This window comes from Pterocles gutturalis, unplaced genomic scaffold (assembly GCF_000699245.1).
Source record: "Pterocles gutturalis isolate BGI_N339 unplaced genomic scaffold, ASM69924v1 scaffold450, whole genome shotgun sequence".
Classification (NCBI taxonomy): domain Eukaryota; kingdom Metazoa; phylum Chordata; class Aves; order Pterocliformes; family Pteroclidae; genus Pterocles; species Pterocles gutturalis.
The window spans coordinates 49,885-70,628 of NW_010145642.1; the positions used below are offsets into that span (position 1 = coordinate 49,885).

The 20,744-nt window shown below is 42.2% G+C and overlaps 1 protein-coding gene across 1 annotated transcript in view; it reads left to right on the plus strand.

The window, feature by feature from the left end:
* Positions 1 to 20,744, plus strand: part of ADAMTS17 (ADAM metallopeptidase with thrombospondin type 1 motif, 17) — a 107,681-nt gene that overhangs the window by 39,669 nt on the left and 47,268 nt on the right. Inside the window, exons 6-9 of the mRNA XM_010085437.1 lie at positions 1,298 to 1,464; positions 3,175 to 3,302; positions 13,242 to 13,362; positions 15,824 to 15,898. Of these exons, the coding sequence (XP_010083739.1) occupies positions 1,298 to 1,464; positions 3,175 to 3,302; positions 13,242 to 13,362; positions 15,824 to 15,898 (491 nt within the window). The remainder of the gene's footprint in view (positions 1 to 1,297; positions 1,465 to 3,174; positions 3,303 to 13,241; positions 13,363 to 15,823; positions 15,899 to 20,744) is intronic.

The window sequence follows — 20,744 nt, forward strand, 5'->3', positions numbered from 1 at the left end:
GCTCAAGAAATTATCTGTTAGAGTTGCTAAGTCTTTTGTTGACTTTGGGTTTTTTGTTTGTGTTTTAGTTTGGTTTGTTTTGCAAAGAAAATATAGGCTATAGTTGGGAGTTTGAGTTTTCCTCCTTCTCTGAGGAATAAAAAATAAGAATAAATAGATTTTGGAGGTTCTTAATTCTGATCTTGGATTAGTTAGTGGCCTTTCCTGCATGTTTAAAAAACAAATGTGTAAAATGGTATGGGTTTTGTGGATGGAGATTATCTGCTGCACTGATTTGTTTCTGGACACCTGCTTACAGTACAGGTTATAGCTACTTCTATGTTATTTCAGTTTCAAACTGCTGAAAACAGAATCTTAGAGGATATGTGCTGAAGAAACGTGTCCCCACTGTTAAGAGCATTTGAGGCAGGAGGCAAAGCAAATGGTGGGAAGAGAAAGGTGAAACGTTCCACGTTGCCTGCCTTTGCCTTGGGTATTGGGTGTGAGCCTGGGCACAGTAATGGCACCATGGTGCCTCTAGGTCCCTGTTAAGAATAGAAATACTTAACTTGGGTATTTGTGATGGAACCACACATTATCTTCTGTACCTCCTGGCTGTGCAAATATAAATAACACTTAGACTTCAGGTGTTGTGCTCAGTGCAGCTTCCAAAGCCTAACCCTCACAAGTCCCCATCAGTTAATCAGGCCTGATGTCACAGCAAAACCCAAAGTTTGGGAGTGCCTTACTTTAAGTCCTGTTCTGAAACTGCTGGTGAACACAAATGCCCACTCACACATTCTCTCCACTCTTTATCAGTTGTTTGCCTGCTGCAGCTGAAAATGGGTCAGAACAGGAATGAATGACTGTTGAAGTTAAAGAAGAAATTTAGGTCAGTGATGTAAAATCGGTCACATCCCTTGGTTCACAACCAGAACACAAACAGTTAAACACTCTGTATATTCTCAGAAGGCTGCTAAGTGCCCAAAGGTGAACAGCAGTTGGGATTACCTCTTGTCTGAGGTGTGCAATGTGTAGGCAGCCCTTATTCATTGTTCTGTGTATGGGATAATATAAAAGAACATCCTTCTGAAGTACTCCAGAGCATCTGTCACAATAAGCCAATTATAGATCCAGAATGGAGCTTGAAAAATTTTCTGTCAGAGCCACTGAGAGCAGGATTTGACCTCCAGCAAGGAACATCTGAGAGGAAGGCTCCTTCCTGCTATTTCAAGGGTTGTCTTGGACAGGGAAACTCAGGCGACAGTGTGCCTGTGAGTCACTGTGCTGTTAAACTGGTTTGTCTTTCCTGCGATAGCCCGGGGCCAGGCGGGAAGAACTGCCGGGGAGCCAGCGTGGAGCACACTGTGTGTGAGAACCTACCCTGCCCTAAAGGTGTTCCAAGCTTCAGGGACCAACAGTGCCAGGCCCACGACAGATACACCAACAAGAAAAAAAGTCTCCTGACAGCTGTCATCGTTGATGGTAAGATTTTTCATCTTCCTCTGTAATTCCTTGCTGCAAAAAGCTTCTCAACCCATCTTGATTTCATCTGCAAGACTCCCGTCTGTTGGTGAGAAGGCTACAGGATGTTCGCCTTAGCTGCACCTGAAAGATGAACTACAATTAGTTGTTCTTGGTGCTGTCCTTCTGTTCTTTTAGCCTTCTTAACAGAAGATACAGAGCTGTCAGTTCTTTACTCATCTTACTGTAATGCTGGGGGTTAAGTTCCTTAACTCGATTCCCAGTCTGAACAGGCAGGTCTTTGGGAATGGGGGTTTAAACATCAGAAAGTTCTAATTAATTTGGAACTGAAAAAACGAAGGATTCCCTGTGACTTTTTTGAAGTGTGTCAATTCTGGACATTTCAGCATGATTGCCTATCCTACTTGCATTCCTTTAATGCTTCCTTTGCTGGATCTTGCTGTTCAGCTACTGTTCAACCAGATGATGGGGGGATATGAAAAAGGATTGTAATAATGTCCTTTCTGCAGGAACAAACATCTTTTGCTGCACTCTGCTGAAAAAACAGAGAAGGCTGGTTTCATTTGGTCATCTTAAAGACATGCTTGAACAGAGGAGTGTGGTGTTGAAACTGATACCAGAAAACCAGACATCGGATAAGCCCTTTCCTGACAAATTAGGTCTGACGCCAGGACAAGCGTACAAACAGCATTTCCATTCCCATAGCAGACCCCTCAAGAGCACAATTCCTTTGGATGCCATAGGAGACAGGCTGGTTTTGCTTGTTGTTCCCCTCTGCCCCCTTCCCCAAATAGTCTTGCTGGGTGAATGCACAATGCAGAGCTACACACAATGCAGTCATAGCAAACTCAGTTTTCTCCAGGGGTGAGCTGTTTCGCCCCTTTCTCCATTTCCAGTCAGGAACTATGCATTGCTGAGGGTCCTGTAAACAGGAGAGGGCAAAAAAATGGATGATTCAGTGATCTTCTCTGATCAGTGCTGCCAAAATTACTAGCATATTGCGCTGGGAAATTCATTCAGCCACAGAAAGGGAATATGCTGGTTTTTGGCCAGCTGAAGACTAAACAAGCTATTTCTAAAAGATAATAGCCAACATTATAGCTGCCAAAATGCAACTTTTCTCTACCGATGTATAACGAATTTGGGGGTTTTTGGTAGATATTCTAGCAGCGTGATTTGCTGACAGAAGTGTTTGTAGGACCACAAATATCAGTTTAAGGAAGCAGTAGGTAGTATGTATGCAAGAATGCTTTAAATTTATGTAAACAAGTGTTCTTACTGGCAAACTCATGCAAGAAGTCAGTTCATCAAGAGCAGAAATGGACTGGAGAACTTGTTCTAAAATCTCTGTCTGTAGCCTGGATTTTGCCTGAGACGCTCACACAGTGACTTGGTTATTCATACCAGGCTGCTGGATGTTTCATGTAACAGAGATCTTCCATTCACAGATCCGTGGAATTGTACTCACTAAATGGTTTTCTGTGTCTTAAAAGACAAATCTCATCAAAGTAACCCTTTGAATAGAGATATTCTAGAGTGGGGAAATGACAGCCCTAAATTAAAAGGCTTATCTTCCCTCAAAGACAAGAATATCAAGAGACACCTTTTCAAATCCTTTCATGTAGAGACGGCATCACCATTGCCTCAAACACTTTTTTTTTTCTGTTCCTAAAACCAGTTGCTTTTGTGGTTTTTTTTTTTTTTTTCCAGATAAGCCATGTGAGCTCTTCTGCTCTCCGTTGGGGAAGGATTCCCCTGTGCTCGTGGCAGACAGAGTCCTCGATGGCACTCCGTGTGGGCCTTACGAGACTGACCTCTGTGTACATGGCAAGTGCCAGGTGGAGTAACTTTCTCTTGTTTTATTTCTAGTGTTACGTGTAGTCTGGGGCAGCCGTGTGTATCCTAGAAGAACAGGCATCCGTGTGGGTGGCTGGGAGGCTGGCTCTGAGGTGAGAGGGCAACCCTCTGTTATAAGACCCGTTGTAAGTGCTCCACAGCCCTGTGTCTTGGTCTAAGGATTATGATAAATGCCCGAGGTATGAGATTATTACAGAACAGCTGGGAACGTTCAGTGATCACATTTGCTTGTGTGTAGTCATCAGATGGCTTGGGTGGGAAGGGACTTCTGTGAGGGGAGCAGATGGGAGTGGAAATCTGGCTTGCTTAACTGCTCCATTCTGGCTGTTAGAGGAATCCCTGTAAAAAACACTGACGCTGCAAACTGGATTACAAATTGTCACAAGCCTGTTATAAGTGTTACATTGCCAGCATCATGATGCTTTTCAGGTCTACCTGCTTCTTGTCCAGAAATCCTGAGGAAGCTTTTCAATACCAGTTTCTCCTTGGCTCCTGCAGCTGCATGAGCCAGTAGCTTCCCCTGTGTGATTTTTGTTGACTGTATTACTAAATAATGGCAAGGTGAGTTACTGTAGGGGCCCATCAAAACTGTTTCCCTTGCAGTAAGAAAAGGTTCCTTTCCTCCCACAAGCAAGGTTTTAAACCTCCATGCATGAGGAGGACCTCCTTGCAATGAAGAGGACTCTGTTCAGGAGTCTTTAGCTTTGATTCCCTTTTCCTGGAGTGAAGGTGTGATGGCCTATAACCATTGCAATGATGATTATTTCTCTCTAGACAAATAACATATGGAACCAAAATCAGGTGTGGGAGATCTTTATAATACAGCTCTTCATGGTTTGCTGGTTTGCAGTGAGACAGTTCATAGTGCAGCACGTTGAATGCTTAGGGAGGCCATCCCTTAGAGCTGGTGTTTCAGATTCCTTGAGAATTAAGTGGAGTTGTGTAGATGCTTAACTGGAGATTTAAGCTTTGGACAAGGGAAGGGAGAGAAGGAAATGTTTATTTAAAGATCATAAATTACAGGAAGTCAATCAGAATGGATGCTGCTAGCAATGTGTTGCAGTTGAATTCAAGTCATTTGTCATGGACACTATGACAGGGCAGACACGTGGTGGTTTTTCCTTCTCCTCATCATGTAGTGTGTATTCAAAGTTTGCTGCACACATGTTAGTGATGGGAAAGACAGTTGAGTTGGCTACTGCAAACTTGCCAGTGCTGGATTCTTCCTGGCAGTTCTTCCTCTAAGTTTATCCTCGTCTAGAATTGTGTCCTCTGCCAGGAGTTCCTCTTTTCTGTATTAACCAGCCTGTTGGATCCACCAGAACAACTTTCTAGTATCACCCTTTACTTCCACTAAATTCACAGTAGATACGCTGGTTTGCCCTGGAGGCACAAGGCACGCCAAATTTGGTATTATTTTTGATTTGCGTGAGCAGTGATTGAGAACTACCAATTTTTATGTCTTTGAGCCTTCCAGGTAGGGAGATCAATGGAACAGGATACTCACCTGGGTATAAGAGAGGCTTTGGGGTCACAGTGCAGCTTTACTAATAGCAGTGCGACGAGATAACTGAAAAATCTTTGGATTGAATTTTGCACTGCTGCAGGAGACACTTCGCTCTGTTCCCTGCCAAACGCTGCTGAAGAGGCGTGTTTAATTCAGTCCTTCTAATTTAATGAAATGAAGAATCTCTACAGCAAGTTGCTGTGGAGCCAGCAGGAGTTTGATTCCTTATGTGGTCTTTTATACAAAGTGCTTTGCATAGAGCCAGGTTCACGGTGCATCCCAAGTTACTTAATTTTTCCCTGTTTTCAGCTGTATCTAAAAAAACCCTAAAAAATCCATTAATAACCTTTAGTAGTGAGGCCAGCTGTGCACCTCCAGCTGTGTGCCATTGACCATTGCGCTGTGCTGGCCAGCTTTACTGCTCCAGACATTCAGATCCGCCACAAATGGTAAATCAGACATTATGTGGCAATGTACGTTTTCTTCTTCCAGTGAGGAGCAGTAGCCTGCTCCCCTCCAAATGAAAACCTTTATGAGCACAGAGCTTTGGAGGTACATCATGAAAACCAAATTGCGCTCTAAGTCGGGGGCAACTGCCTTTAACTGTGCAGAGAGGTGATGACAGCTGCAGAACATTCAGTCCATTTGCATCTGGCTGAGAGAAAATGCGAAATGATCAATTCAAGCCGAGCAGATTTGAAAGCCTTGTGAACTCATTTATAATACTCTTCTGCCTTATATGCAGCTTAGCACTGAGAATTGCCATATGTGACTGTGTACCCCCTTTGCCACAGATACTTGTGTAACTAGCTGCCTATTAAACCAATTTAATCACCATATTCATTTAATTACTCTTCTCCTCATTTCTTCACCCAGTGTAGACAAAGCCTGGCAACAAGCATTGCAGGGGGCCTGGAGAAAAGAATAAGTGCTGAAATCAGAGGGTGGTATTACTGTTATTTATTTTCTTGTGTAATCCTTCTAGTTAAAGGCTCTCAAAGGCAGGAATGACAAATTGCCAGTGTAACAGACAAATTAGCAGTAACCCTTGCCTGCAAACATCTAGTCCAGGCAGTGTAATAGCTGTTTTCCCTTCAGCAGTAGATGCTCCTAAATGAAACTCGTGCATCGTTGTGGCATGATGAATGGATGTAGATGAACATTGCAAAGAAAAAGACAATTTTTGCAAGGAGAGAGGGGTTTTGAGAAGGTAAGCAGGAAAAGATTCTTTGAACCTTCAAAATACTCTAACTGCATTTTGGCACTAAGGGAGGAGAGTTTTCCTTCAATTGTACTTTGTGAACTTATTACGAGCTCCAGTCTAAACAGTGTGAAAAGCGTTTTGGTGTCAGCCTCACTATCGCTGAAGCAAAATCATCACAAGCAGCAGCATCCCTGTATTTATCACTTAAACCTGAAGGCAGCTGGAGTGAGTAAACTTGGTCAATACTTTGGTCATGCGTAGAAGCACCAGAGAGCAAAGTCAGCCTTAAATTTAGCATGGGGGTTCCTAAGTCACCTGGACTTTTTATAAACTTACTTCTTGTCTTTGAGACAGATTATAAGGTCTTCATTCACTTTTATCCCATCCTTGTTTATATTAGAGTTGTTTTTGAGGCTGAACATTTCATTCTTGATCGTGGTAGAAGTTTGCCAGAATGAGGACAGAATAAAAGCTATGCAAGAGCTTCAGGAGTTGGTTTTGAAAATTGAAAGGAGTGTTATCCATTTAGAAGAAACGTTGTAGAGTAGCAACAAATGCACTTATCTTTACCATCTTCTTAGCAAACAAGATGCCTTGCTCAATGTTTATATAGGTCTTTGACCTTTTCTTCTTAAAATTCGTGTAGCCTTCTAGCAAGGAGGATTTCTTTTCTCCTGCGATTTTTCAGAGACAGAAAACCTGTAGCAGTCTGGAAAACAAAAGCAGTCTGATTCATCTGAGGAGGAGGAGGGTGAGTGTTCGTGTAGGCTTTGCAGCCTCTCTCTCTTGCCTGCTTCCACAGTTCGCTTTCTCTAGCGTAGACATCGTGCCATGGTGCAGACAGGGCAGGGCAGCACAACCTGCAGCTCAGAGTGCTGTTACGTTCTCATATTCTCTTCAGGTAGCAAGTGGCTTTCAGAGAGAGAAGATTCCCTGAGGGTTTTGTTCTTCCTCAAGACTGTTTGATGTACATTTCATGAGTCAACATTCATGGAAGCTGTGCGCTTTCTAACCTCTTACGGTTCTTCTCTCTGTTTGTGCTGCTGATGTTAATAGAAAACTGCTGGCAGCAGCAGAGCTGCAGAAGGTGTCAGATGTCACACAGCAGTGGTGTGGGGAGAAGACAAGCTGCTCAGCTGGCTGCGATGACGCACATGACTTTGTGCTGGCTTTTCTCAAAGGAGGATTAGTCTGAGACTCTTGATAGCATGAGAACTTTCCAGTGGGGACTACAGATTGTACTTTAGGCTGTAATCTGAGGTCTCTTTGAAAAGAGAGACCTCCTGTGTAGCGGAACCGGGCTAGAATCTTTGCTGGGATTTGACAATTTAAGAGGTGACAATGTTTTGGCTCTAACTACCGTTTTCTCATGAATGTTTTGTCATGTCACGGCTACTTTTAACTTGCTGGTGAGTCCACAGTCCGTTCAGTTATGACAAGCTGCACATTAGGCTGTTGTGGCACAACAGAAATACTATAGAATGACTTTCCTCCAAAATAGGTTGTTGTACAGCATAAAAGGGGAGCACAAACTTGAAAATGGACACATTTGGAAAAATAGTTTTTGCAGATTGGATAGGCCAAGTGTCAGGAGAGGGCCACAGGTGGCAGAGGATAAATTGCAGTTGTCTACTGGACCTGTTGCTGGCAAACAGTTTTCTACTTACTCTGTACCCACTTTTTACATTTGATTGATGCATGCAGTTCTGGCTTTGCCTCTTCACTTGAGTATTTTCCCGCGTGTTCTTGCGTTACAAACTGTGGTACAAGATGTTCCAGACTGGTTAGCTTGTCTCCATACAACAACTTGGCTTAGCACTGTACTTTGCTAAATTATTTAGTGTATGTGCACAAAATCCAGAAGAATTGTTTGAACTATAGAAACCTGTTGTATAATTGCCTTTTTTTTCAATTTCTGATCCTTTGGTATCTGCAGCCTGTTGACATTTGTATGAACCAGGGCCAAGGCAGGGTGGAATCAGGTCAGAGCTGTCAATTCAGATGAGGCTGGTTTGGAAGGATCAGGAAGGAGTAGCTACAGAAAGTGACCAAAGAACAGAAGCAAAGGAGTTCCTGGGATGGGAAAAGGCTTTGTATAATTTGCATGTTCGCTCATATAGCCTGCTCTGCTGCCAGAACATGGGGGTTTTGACACATACCCTTCAAGCTCTATACTTGAAGTTATCAAAAATAATTGTGTCTAGCATCTCCATGAACTGCTAAGGGATCAAAACACAGTGGGCAAGTGTAATTGCGTATCTAATGCAGATAAGATAATGCTAATTGAAAATAGGCAGTGCCTATCTCCTGTTCAGCAGAGCTGCTCTGATTCAGAGAAAATCTGAAGGCTCGGGAAGTGACAGGGGGATATTTGCTGAACTAACTTCTACATGGACTCCAGTCGATCACATAAATTTTGTTGTGGAACAGAAATAGAAGTAACTTACAGATGAACTCCTTGATTAGGCATCTAGGCTCACCTTCCTGTACAGACACCCGTAATCCTCCACAAGGGTGGTTGTGTTTAAAACAAAGAAATAAGAATTCTCTTACCCTCAGATCTAAATGTCAGTTGCTCACATATGTACATTCCTGTTTCATGTGGTCCATCTCTGGAGGTATGAATGGACACTGGATATTATGGACAAAAAATTGGCAGTGTAGATGAAACTGTCATAACCAGCGTGCTCTGTACATGATTAATTTGTAAAATGGCACATGTTGCATCAATATTTATGTTTGATCCATTGAGACAGCTAGTTAGTTCAGCATATGGGAAGCATTACAGTTTTGTGAGCCTACAATGTCATTTCTTACACAGGGTGGGTGTATATAACAAAAATAATTGTGTTTATGTAGCAAAACATACTCACGCAGGCTGTATCGATTGAGCTCTTGCACTGCATTGAAAATACAAATAAAAATATCATTAAAAATATCCAAGCAGTACAGAAAACAGTTCACACAGAAGAATACAAATGATGTGTATTCAGAAGAGAAGAGGAGTTTTCCTATGCTGGAGCCAGCAATGACTGAAACTGAAAATACCACCCAACAAGCAGTATTTTCAGATGTTTAATTATAAAAATGAGAAGGGGGAGGGAGAGAAGGAAGGGTGGACTGAGATATCAGCTCAGAGAGAATGAATTTCAGGCCTTTGGCTCAGCAAATGTGTGGTTACCTGCCAATTTAAAAGTCACTGGATAGTTCCAAAACATGGTGTCAGAGTAGGAGATGCCTGGGTTGGAGATCATGAAAAACCTGGGGATATAGTTGTGACTGTCCATGCTGAGGACTTGAAGCCCCAAAAGACTATCTTTTAAGTTTCTTGCCAGCACTCCCATGTTTTAATATGGGCGAGGGCCTGGCTTTGGTTAAAATCCACTTCCTCTGTGTCCAATTGATGCTGTTAATAGCGGTACCACAGCTTCCAACAGTTAGTACAGGCAGGAGCTGGAACTCCTGAGTAGTGTCAACATCAGTCCCTTTGCCAAAGTTATGGATATCACTATCCAAGTCCATGTTGGATGGTATGGGGAAGCTCCAAGAGTCCAAGAATGGGGCTGACAGGGGCGAATGCACCCACAGACTACTAAACAGATGGTAGTTACACCAGGCTGGCTTTTTACTTTTTATTCTTCTTCTGAACATGGAATGGATCATCCTGGTAAGAATACAAAACTGCTTCCCTTCTCACCAATCCATTCAGTGCTGATGGAACTGAAAGTATCCAGTTATTGCTGGATGGACTGGTCCGTGGACTCAGTCTGCTCACCTGCAGGATAACTCTTGGATCAGAAAACACACAGGATGTTATTTACAAGGTCTTTCTTTCCTCAGAATGTAAGCCTTCCCCTTTCTGCCTTTCTGCTTCTTGATTAAAAAAATCACCTTACCTTGGTCAGTAAGCTGGACCGTGCAGGAAGCAGTGCAAAACAAGTTAGAGATGGTAAAAACCAAATAACTCCTTTGAGCTATTGGGGTTTTGAGGGATTGTTTCTGCAGTACGAAAATTTGACTTTTGAGCAGTGAAAATTGGGATTTTCCCTTTGCATACAGTTAATGAAGCCCTCACTTTTTGGAAAGCTTTCTGCAGGTTGAGGACAGCTCTATCTATTTCAGTGATGAACAGTATAATACATACAGCATGCAGGATAATGTCAGCGAGAAGCTGATGATGTACAGACTCGATAGATCTTCCCCCTTGGTCTGGTGGGGCTCAGGCATAAGCCTCAGGCCCTCATTGCTGGAATCTCAGAGGCTTTCTCACCTAGGAGAAAGCTGGACATATCTCTCAATTAACAGTCCAAAGGCTGCTGGCAGATTCTTTCCTCCCGGGAAGGGTGATGCTCACTGTGTTTTGCTTCCTCGCCCTTCCAGCCCTGTCTCTTGCCCCTTGCCACTTGTTTTGTGGAAGTGTTTTCAATGTGGGGAGTTTTCAAAGGATACAGGTGACCAAGGTGGTCCCTGTAATGTGTTTCTAAATGACTTTTCAGCTTTTGTAATCCATTTTCATATCTTAACAAAAGCTGTTTCATTAAGTACTGTTATTAAATACACTTTTACTTTGGAAATGATTGGAAGACTTGGGGAGGAGGGGGAAATGGGCTCTAATGTTTATGTAGACAAGAGTAAAGTGCTTCCAAGGTACTTTTCCCTCATAAAGTAGCAAGAACGCACCAATTTTCATCTTGAAGCCAAGAAAGAAAACTGTTCTATTCTCTTAAAAAATTTCCTCTGTAAGAAGCCATCTCCTGGCCCAAATCTGGTGGAGGCTTAAATCTTCAAGCCCTGGATTGAAGGGAAAGTCTGCCCTGTGGATGGGAGGGATGGTGCCATTGACGAGAAGGCTGCAGGGGCCAGTTCCTCCACTCACAGGGAGTTAGGGTGAAGAAGAAAGGTAAACAGATTTTGGAAGGTATATGTGTAGATTCAGTGGGTGTTCCTTCCATGCCTTCAGAGAGGGTCTCCCAAGTCAAAGTGTGTCAGTGACCCAGTCCATGTGGAAGGAAATGGCTTGCCTTGAACCTCAGCATCAGAAGAGGCAGGACTTACTCCTTCAGAGGCTTTTCTGGCTTGCACTGGTTTACATTATCTGGGGAACTACAGCGTAAATGCAAAGCATGTGATTGCTAACTCCCCATTCTTTGCTCGCCTCTGTTACAGTCCTACAGACTCCTCATGTAGCACTGGGAATAAGTGTGGTTCAACACTCATTATATTCCCTTTATTCATTTGTACTCTCGCATAGTGCTAATAACAATGCAGTACAATAAAAGATAGCACTAGAATCTTAAATTAAATGCAGCCTTTCCAGTATCTCAGCAGGGTGGCAGGCAGGCATATGTTTCCAGCTGCCTTTCAGCAACCCCATTAATAAATCATATTTATTTTCCTGGAAGGAGAACTGCTGGGACATCCTTCTGTTTTGAGGGCAAAATCACATTCAATATCCCAAAATTATTTGTTGGACATGGGTGTGAAGTTTAGACTTGAGAATTGCAACTGCCAGAAACTCCATGGTCTTCCTACCTTCCTCTAACTCCCATTTGTACAGGTTTTTTCCTGTAGTTCCTGTCCATCAATTTACATGCTGTTCTAGTTAATGAGCAGCGTTTCCCTTGTATGTGTTTAGGATGATCATCCTTTCTCAGCATGTGTCCGTCTTTAATGATTTACCCAGACAAACGCTGCATCAGAGCACGTCTGAATGCTGGCAGACTTTGATCCCTGTAACACATCTGGACTTAGGCAGTGGCCAGTGTCTTCTGAAACAAGGGGAATGTTTGAGTTCAGATCCAAATCACATTGCTTACACGCAGACAGTCTCAGATAAACAGCCCAAGTTCTTCTAATATTTCCCTGCTTACCCTATTTTTCAAAATGTTTGTTGTTTCGATTTTTCCCTAAGATATCTCTCCAACTTTCCTCTGGCTTTATTATAAGAAGGCAAGGAAGGGAGAGACCCAGCAGCCTTATTCAAATCAGTTTTATTAGTGACAGTCCTGCGAACTCATTTGCCAAGAAACTGTTTATCTACAGAGAATAAATCTTCAAATTATTTTTCATAGTAGAATCTCTGCTAATAATTTGCGTAATGACAACTCTTATTTCAGTAGAAATTTATGTTTTAAGAGTGAGTTGCTGATTATTGTGAGGGTCTTACATGGACAGAAGACGATTTAAATTTACATAGACTAATAAGTCTTATCAACCTCAAGATAAATAAATGTGCAGTGGTCACCATTGTAACCTGGAGATGGTTTGTGAGTAAGGAAGATTGCCACGACAATCTCTACCGCTACAGGGACAATACTGTGACTGTTCTAGTAATACCTGTCTGTGGAAGCAAAGCTGCAGATTTTTTTGGGGAAAAGTTTAGGTAGGTATGGAAAAGAATGAAAATACCGTTTAAAATGAAGCTTTAGGTCAAATGGTTAGTTTTTAAATTTTTTTTACAATTGAATGTCTAAGCTTAATACAGTGCAAGCATCTGTAAGATTTCATAATTGTGTAAGCATTCTTATGGTACAGATTGGCCAAATATGAACCTGACCTGCTTCCACTGAAGTACTTTTGCATTGCAGGTATCTTAAGCCATTTGATTAATGAGGTCTTTTTTCAGATATTGCAAAAGTGTAATCAGAACTGGATGTTACACTCCCCGTTAAGATCCCAATCCAAAGCAGAGCTCATTCACTGAATAACACACCAGAACTTGTAACAGCACTCTGAATTTTTGTGTGGTGAAGGGCTGTGACTGGGGTGCTGGTTACTAGGGTTAATTTTCATTTAAGGAAGTCACATTTTTCTCTTCTCTAAAATAAAAATCACAGTAGTGGTCAATTTCCCTGGATGTCTTCAAGCTCCTCAGGTGGAAATTGCTATGCAAACAGGAGACATTGTCTTCATCTGTTGTGTTTGAAGGAAGTTAGAGTGGGTTAGTATGAAATCCATGGTGATATCTGGAATAACTAGTATTTGTGAAACTCCCTTCAGTTAAATCTTCTGAATCAAAGTTCATGCTTCTCTAAGAAGGGGATTACTGAACCAACTCAACACTGTTCCAAGTGAGTGCTCCCCTGATTCAGAGTGTTCTGCTCCTGTTCAGGTTTTCAGTCAGATGTCTATCTTAGGCTTGACCTCAATGTTTAGAGATACTTTAACCTTGCAAACAAAATAATGGGGCCCTCTGGTTGTTGTCATTAGAAAATTGGCTGCGATGGAATCATTGGCTCAGCTGCCAAAGAGGATCGCTGTGGAATCTGCAGTGGTGATGGCAAAACCTGTAAAGTGGTGAAAGGCGACTTCAACCACACCAAGGGGATGGGTGAGTAACCCTCAGCAGCATTTTAGTGGAGTGGAGGTTCTCTGAACTGCTTGAGGAGAGTTAAAGAGCGATAGTAATAGCTCTTCTTCTTGGATAGCACTGGACTCATCTGCTCTAGTTAACACCTAAGAAACACAAAGCAAAACCCAACTCAATTCAAATGTGATACTCTGTCTGCTTCTTACGCAGTTGCCCAGATACCAGCCATTGCCTCTGTCTGAAATTCAGAATGAAGTTGTGTTTCTCATTTTGAATGCTCCCGGTGCCGTTGATTTTAAATAAGAGACAAAATCACAGTATCTTTTCCAGTGAGAGGGAAGTCTGATATCAGCATCATCTTTGAGGTCTTTGAGAGCTCAGAATGATGCATGTTTTATGTTGCAGATGATTCATGTTATAATCAGGGTATATCAGTTAAATGAAAGAGCACTCCCCTCCGAATATTTTTACTGATTCCCTGCCAGAAAGAGTATCCATTATAGGATACAGGAGCTTCTGGTCCGACTTAAGACTTTCCCCTCTCTTGTTAAACATTAATGTATATACAGCTTGGTGTTTGAATTAGTCTTAGTTCCAGAGTTTCTGTATTGTGCTTCCGAGAAACTCGCAAGCTGTTCCAAGAGGAAGGAATTGTCCAGAAAAAATTATTTCACATTCAGTGTATATAGAATTGCCATTTGTGTGTGGAGAAATACATTCAACGTGTGCTCCTCCGGGACTGAGTGCAGCAAAGCACATAAAGGTTCCCTCTAAGCACACACTTCAATTCTATTTAGTTACTAAAGCAGCAGCAGTGCTCAGCAGCTTCCTTTAATCGACGTCTCAGCACTCAAGTCTGAGGCTCTGATTTTGTTCGTTGACCTCTTCCTCTGCACCCTCATGCTCCTTGCCTGTGGACCCAGCTGTGATCTGTTGCCTCCTCTGAGATGCAGGTAGGATTTCTCCCCTGCACCACATCCTTCTGGAGCACATTTGTGCTGTTGCATTGCTAGGCCAACCTGTTGAATGATTTCCTGCACTATTGGCTTTGATTCTTTTGTCCTAGTTATCTTCTACCTACTTATGTCAAGATATTTGCATTTGATGCAAATGGTGGGAAAAGTGTCTCATTTCCACTGAAAAAAAACATTCTCCATTTCTGTAGTGGGTTTTATAGCTGTTCCTCAACTTCTTAATTGCTCCCAAAGAGTAACTAACTATCTTTTATCTTTTCCAATGAGACTACAAAACATGTTGTGCAGATAAATAAGAAATTTCTGTGTCACTGCCAAGAGGTTGCACCCGTTTCCAACTAGACAGACTGCTTGAGGGTGGTAACTTTACGAGGCTGTAGGAACAGAACAGTTTCAGCCTTAGCTGGTTGTCTGGCTGCCAGGACACTACAGGCAGCTTTCACCCCCAGCGCCCTGTAACCTAATAAGAGATGGCTGACTCTGAGTCATGGTCAGTGTTCAAACATTTATTCATCCTTTTCTTTGCTGATCATCTCAGAAGTGCTAATCTGTCAAAATGTTACTTTGTCAATGCAACATTCCCACCTTTACCCATCTCACATAATCTATAAAATAATTGTTTTTACAGTTATAATCAAATGTTTTGGTTTATTAATTTTAAAGAGAATTGAGTTTTATGTGGGAGTAGTTTTCAAAAGTGACATCCATGGTATGCCAAACAATCTTCTTCTATGTTGAAAAGCATCTTTGCTTTTCATTTTTTTTAAATTATGCTCTTTCAGTGAGCATCCTAGCCTACTAAAACAGAATATTTATGTTCTTGTAATTGTTCACTGTTAATGTTTTCCTGCTTTCGGATTTCTTTTATGTTAGACACTGAAAACAGACATGTTGGTTTCACTTCTTATTCCCAGCCCCAATTCTACAAACATTTTAGGCATTGTGAGTTACTCCCATCAATTTCTATTTCTATACTGCTGTTTTGCAGAATCAGGTCCTCAGGTTAGCTTACTGAATCTCATGCAGTAGGCAAAGCTCCAGGGCTGGGTCTGAGGTATCACAAGTGAACATGAGGTTACTCAAGACAAAAATGGTCCTTTGGTCCTTTTTTCTTTAAAGTAACATCTAAGCAAATATTGGGACAAAGGAGAGTATGCAGTATGGCTGCGGTAACAGATTCAGGGTCTGGAGATGTAAATGATTACGTAGGTCAGTGGCAAATCCTCATGAGCTTGCTGTGATCCAAGTCAAGGCCAACACAGTAAGTCAAGTATGCTGATTTATTATTTCAGAAGAGAATAGACTTCAAGTATCAAGACATTGATTGTTTTGGAGTGGTATCTGTTTTGGGAATTGCAGCCGCAACCTTTGGGCTAGATCCTCAGCTGCTCTGGACATGTGACTCCGTTGACTGCAGGATCGGTCCCTATATGTCCTGTGATTGCAAATGATGTTGTCAAGCCCTGTTAACTGCACTAAATACATGCCAACTCCTTTCTGTTTCTTAGTAACCAATAGTCATTGTAAGAAGGTTTCCACATGTGTGATGGCAAAGGCAAAGGCTGTTCCCAAGTGTTTCTCGTGTAAGATACTTGAATGCTGTTTGCAGTGTCAGCGGGTGTTGGTGACATCCTTTGGTGTTGGTTCTGTGTCTTCTTTTGGTTGGATTAGATGGGGAGATTGGTATCAAAAGCCATGGATAAACTTCAAGTCCTTTTACTACTCAGCTTGGTTTGTCATAGATAGCAAGTACAGATCCTTTCCTTTTAGAAAACCTATCTGCCTGAAAGAAAGACAAATTTTCATTAATCAAGTAAAAAGAACCGGGCCTATTTCTTCTTTTTTCCAAACTTAATGTCATAGATGAGGTCCTACCACCCTGCTGAGGCGTGATGGTAGAATATTCAGAGTGCCTCATAGGAGGTCCAGCAGTTCAGATCTTGCCACCTGTGATCCAGGGCGATCCAGCTGTAAATGGATTCCATTCCTCTTTTGGGGAGAAGGTCAGAAGCCTTTATTTGTGATGGTAAACATCACATACACTTGTGTGCAGCTGGCTGTCTTCAGTAGGCCAACTGAATGCACCGTTTAGACTGCGGGTTTTTTTTGACTGGCAGCATGCCCTGTACCTATTTCTACAAAATAATTTTTCAAAACCAAACATAGACTTGTTCCGAAGCCCATCTCTGTCTCCCTGCCACTGTACAGGAGGCCTAGGAATAAAGGACAGCTCTTTGGCTTGTCTCTCTTGGGTAGCTGATTTATCACTGACTTCTGTCCAGACTCCAAGGCTGTGCCTGTAATGCTCAGAGACCTACATTGAGAATGTGACCTGCGTCTATCTCTCTTGATTTTTCTCAGCCATATCAAGATTTTCATTGCTGTCCTTTGCCTGTGATCCAAAAAAAAAGGACCACAGATATTTGGATTTATTTAATAGCAGAACATAGTAAGGTAAGATATGCTAGTTGTAGCTATCATTTGGGGAAATGAAGAGTGTATCTTTGTTAGCAATTTCTCTCTTTAAGATGGTGAAAAAGCAGGCTTTTTATTGTGTACATTACTTGTTCAGCACATATTTAAAAGAAGGAAAGGATATTTGAACAGTAGTGCTGGCTAGGAGCATCTTTAGCCAACACAAGAAACTCTTTTTTGTCAATAGGATGTACATCTAAATTATGCGAAAATAGAGCCCTAGGGCTAACTTGGGGATGTCTTGTAAGGGTTTAAGCAGAACATGCAAGTTAGAAATCCCAGCAACCAACCTTACAGCAATAGTAGGAGGCTTTGAAATCTATCCATGGCTCCCTAGTGACATGATTTTCTTCCAAATGAGCTATCCCATGGCTGGAAGCGGACAAGTGCCATTGGAGGAATTACTCTCAAGCTAATAGCAAGTGAGAATCATCACATCTATTTAGAAAATGGACTTGTAGTTGCCATTGGACATATTTCCACTCCACTGCAACAACTAGCACTCAGCGAAAGGTGCAAGGTGGGAAGGATCGTGGAAACTGAGATGCCCAGCTGATACCTCCTGACCAGGAGATGGGCAGGGCAGTCTGATTTCCTTGGCTTCTACCCTGAGATCTTTGTTCAAATCACCTTTGGGAAGTTTGATATTGGGATGAGCACTATTGACTTTCTCACACCTAATTTTCATGGGTGAAGAGGGATAAGATGTGAAGGTATAGTGCCCAGAGACCAGTACTTTCAGCCATGGGATAATTTTTCCTTTACCTTGGAGTCCGTCTTTTATTGCAATTTGAACCAGGAGAATGGTTTTATAGTAGATCAGTGACATTCTGAAGTTACACTAAACTTCCTGTTCTTTCTGGGAATAACAGCAATGGCTAACAATAGATTTTTCTATGTGAGCTGCTTTCCTCTTGTAAATCTCTCCAGCATTTAAATGAAGATACAGTAGCCACTGTTCACATATTAATCTCCTTGATGACAAAGCCACCTCTTTGTTCTGATGTCTCTCCTAATACGAGTTACACCATATAATTTGTATCTAGGTTTTGCTTCAATCACAGTCTTACATTCCTGAGACACTGATGTAATGCAGATTATCCAGAAAGATTGGTGCCTGCCAAAGTAACTGTTCCCAAGGTGGAGTATACTACATACAGCACTATAAATTATCAAATAATGAAGTTCTCCTGTTGTACTTTCAAAGCTTCATCTTACCAGGCTGATTTATGGGTGAAATTACTAGAAATACTGCCTGATAGTTGCCAAATCTCATCAGTCTTTAACCAGTTCCTCATTTAAAGCAGAACTTTAAGCCCAACCTTGCAAACTCCTGCATTGCAGACAATTATCCTAAGAACTAACAGATCTTTGAGAGTCCTTGACTCAGGGCCAACTCTGAGGCTTTTTTTGGTCTTACTAGCTGACACTTGGTAATCTTTCTGGCAATCTGCAGTTACAGTTTGCTTAATAAAATGTGCCTGGAAGACAATGGAGGTGTTTTCTGGTACAGTTATCTCAAAGATCAGGAATATTCTGTGACCAGAAACCACACATTAGCTCTAAGGAGCAGACTGGAGTGGTGGTAGCAATCTGACTTTGTACTTGTAGCAAATTTGCATGGATGATATGTTGTCTGTTTGCAATACGATTTGAGACTAACTCGCACAATATTGCTGGAAATAACAAATGGGAGCGTCAGGATGCTCCCAGTGGGACATGCCCAAGAATTCTGCTTCATCTTTGAAACGACAGGTCAGATCCATACAACTACGAAGCAGTTTGCAGTTCCCTAAGAGGAGTGTGAAGGTCAGCAGTCGGGTTTGTGCCACATGATCTCAGTGAGTTAGCACAGTACGTTTCTTCTTCAGGAGCTGTGAGTACAACCCCCCAAAGTCATCAATCAGGATTAGAAATTACACGAGGGAAAAAAAAAGTCTGGTGTAAGACCAAACTAAACAGCCTCCAGAACTAATATGCTATTAATAGCTTACACTCCACTATTTACCATTGTAAAAAGTAACATAAAAGTCAGCTTTTCCACGTGGTGTTTCTCTCATGGCACAGCGATGAAATGAGAGCTTATTTATGGCACGAGCTGAACCTCAAGCACAGCTCCACAGCTCACTCACCTCTAAGGCAGTGTGACACACTCCTGGCTGCTGCTAGGTCAGGGGACGGATCCAGAGTTCACTGAAGTTAGTGACTGGCTTTCCCCTAAATTCAGTGTAGCTTTGTATCCAGCCTCTGAGTGATTTAAGTCTGGGCATTTGTATCTGGCGTGTGATTTAAAAAAACAAATAAGTAAATAGACCCCCAGTAGGTACATTAAATGACCTGGAACTTGGGCATGTTCCAAGCTGGCTTCCTAACAGGGGTGTTCAGGTGTGTCATAGGTCCTATTTCCCTATTAATGACGGACTGTCATTAATCACACTTTTGCTGTGTGCTCATGTCTGGTGATTGTTGGTGGGGTTTATACGCAGATGCATGGGGTGCAGTGAGGATGTTTGATTTCTGAAACACTCTGTTTTGACTGTAATTCGGTATCTCATCTGATGAAAAACCAACTTCTGTCAATGTCTAGAATGAAATCCAACATCTGTTTGCTTTGATTTCGTAACGAATTTCAAAATTGCCTTAAAAAAATGGACCCTGGAAGTAATTTTTTTTCCCAGTGAAACCCACTCTGTAGTAGCAGACGGGAGAGCCACTGCTCTGGCTTCTGTACACAGGCACGGTCTGCAGCTCTGCTGTCCCTCTTCCTGCTTTTCCTGCAAGGCATGACTGACTGTTTCTGAGATAAAAGTGAGAAATAAGTAAGGACAAACAAGTGCAAAAAGGACTGAGCTGACGGGTGAAATGGAAAGCGTCATTCTTTCTTTTCACCACATGAAACCCGAGAGCTCAAGCCTTATTCATAGCAGAATAGAGGGCCTGGCCACTCTGCTGGTTCAAACAGGTAGAAATGAATCCACAATCAGAGATGCAAAATCCCCGTCTGTCTTACTCCATGTCATAGCGGTAAGAGAATCACTTAGTCTCGAGATGCGTGAGGCTGTCAGCATCCTCCTTTGAGGCCCCCGTATCAGTGTAGCAGAAGCACGGCCATTCAGCTGCACTTATCCCTAAAATATCTCCCCAAACGTTGCTGAATGCTGGAGGAGTCCCTGTTCCTTATGCCAGCACTTCTCCAACCCATTTCTCTAGACCGCCCACGATTTCCGTAAAGGCAGGGCTGACACAGAACAGTTTCACACAGCCCTTTAAAGCAAAAAAGGGGATGAGGGAACATACAGGATAAGCTACTTAACATCTAAAAGAAAGGGGAGAGGAATAACCCACAAGAGGTGCCAAGTTATACTCTGCGAAATAAACTGGGTGGCCAATTAGAAGGAATCAAGTCACGGCTGTGATGAGATTAGTGTCATTTACAGGGGCCTGATTCGGAGTCCAGTGAAGCCTGTGGAAAAACTCTGCCTGACTCCCAGACCTTTGAAATGGGCTCTAACGTTCCTCAGCTTTTTAGTTGAAAGCCACCACTTCCACCCCATGGAAGAAGTCCGTAACTCGACATGGCTCCGTGGCAGGGGAAAATAGGCTGCATTTCCTTGTAGCTCGTAATTATTCTTACTAATATTCTCTTAGTCGAAACTGGTATAACTGTGTCGTATTGCTGGTTGTTGAAGGAAGCAGGAAAAGGCCAAGAGACTTTCAGAAAGATAAAAACCAGGAGAATTCTATAAAAATATGATGAGGTGCTGTAAAGACTTCCCTACTGTGTCAGATGCTCAAATGGTCTAATTTGGCATGTGCGTCTGCTGGCGGTGTTCAGAGGGGACTGGTGGTCAGTCCTTGAGAAACTTTCAGCTCTGTTGTTGCATTAAATCTGAGCTGTGAAATTCTGTTTAGCAGCCCAATGCAAGGAGGCCATTATCCTCCAGAATTTTTATA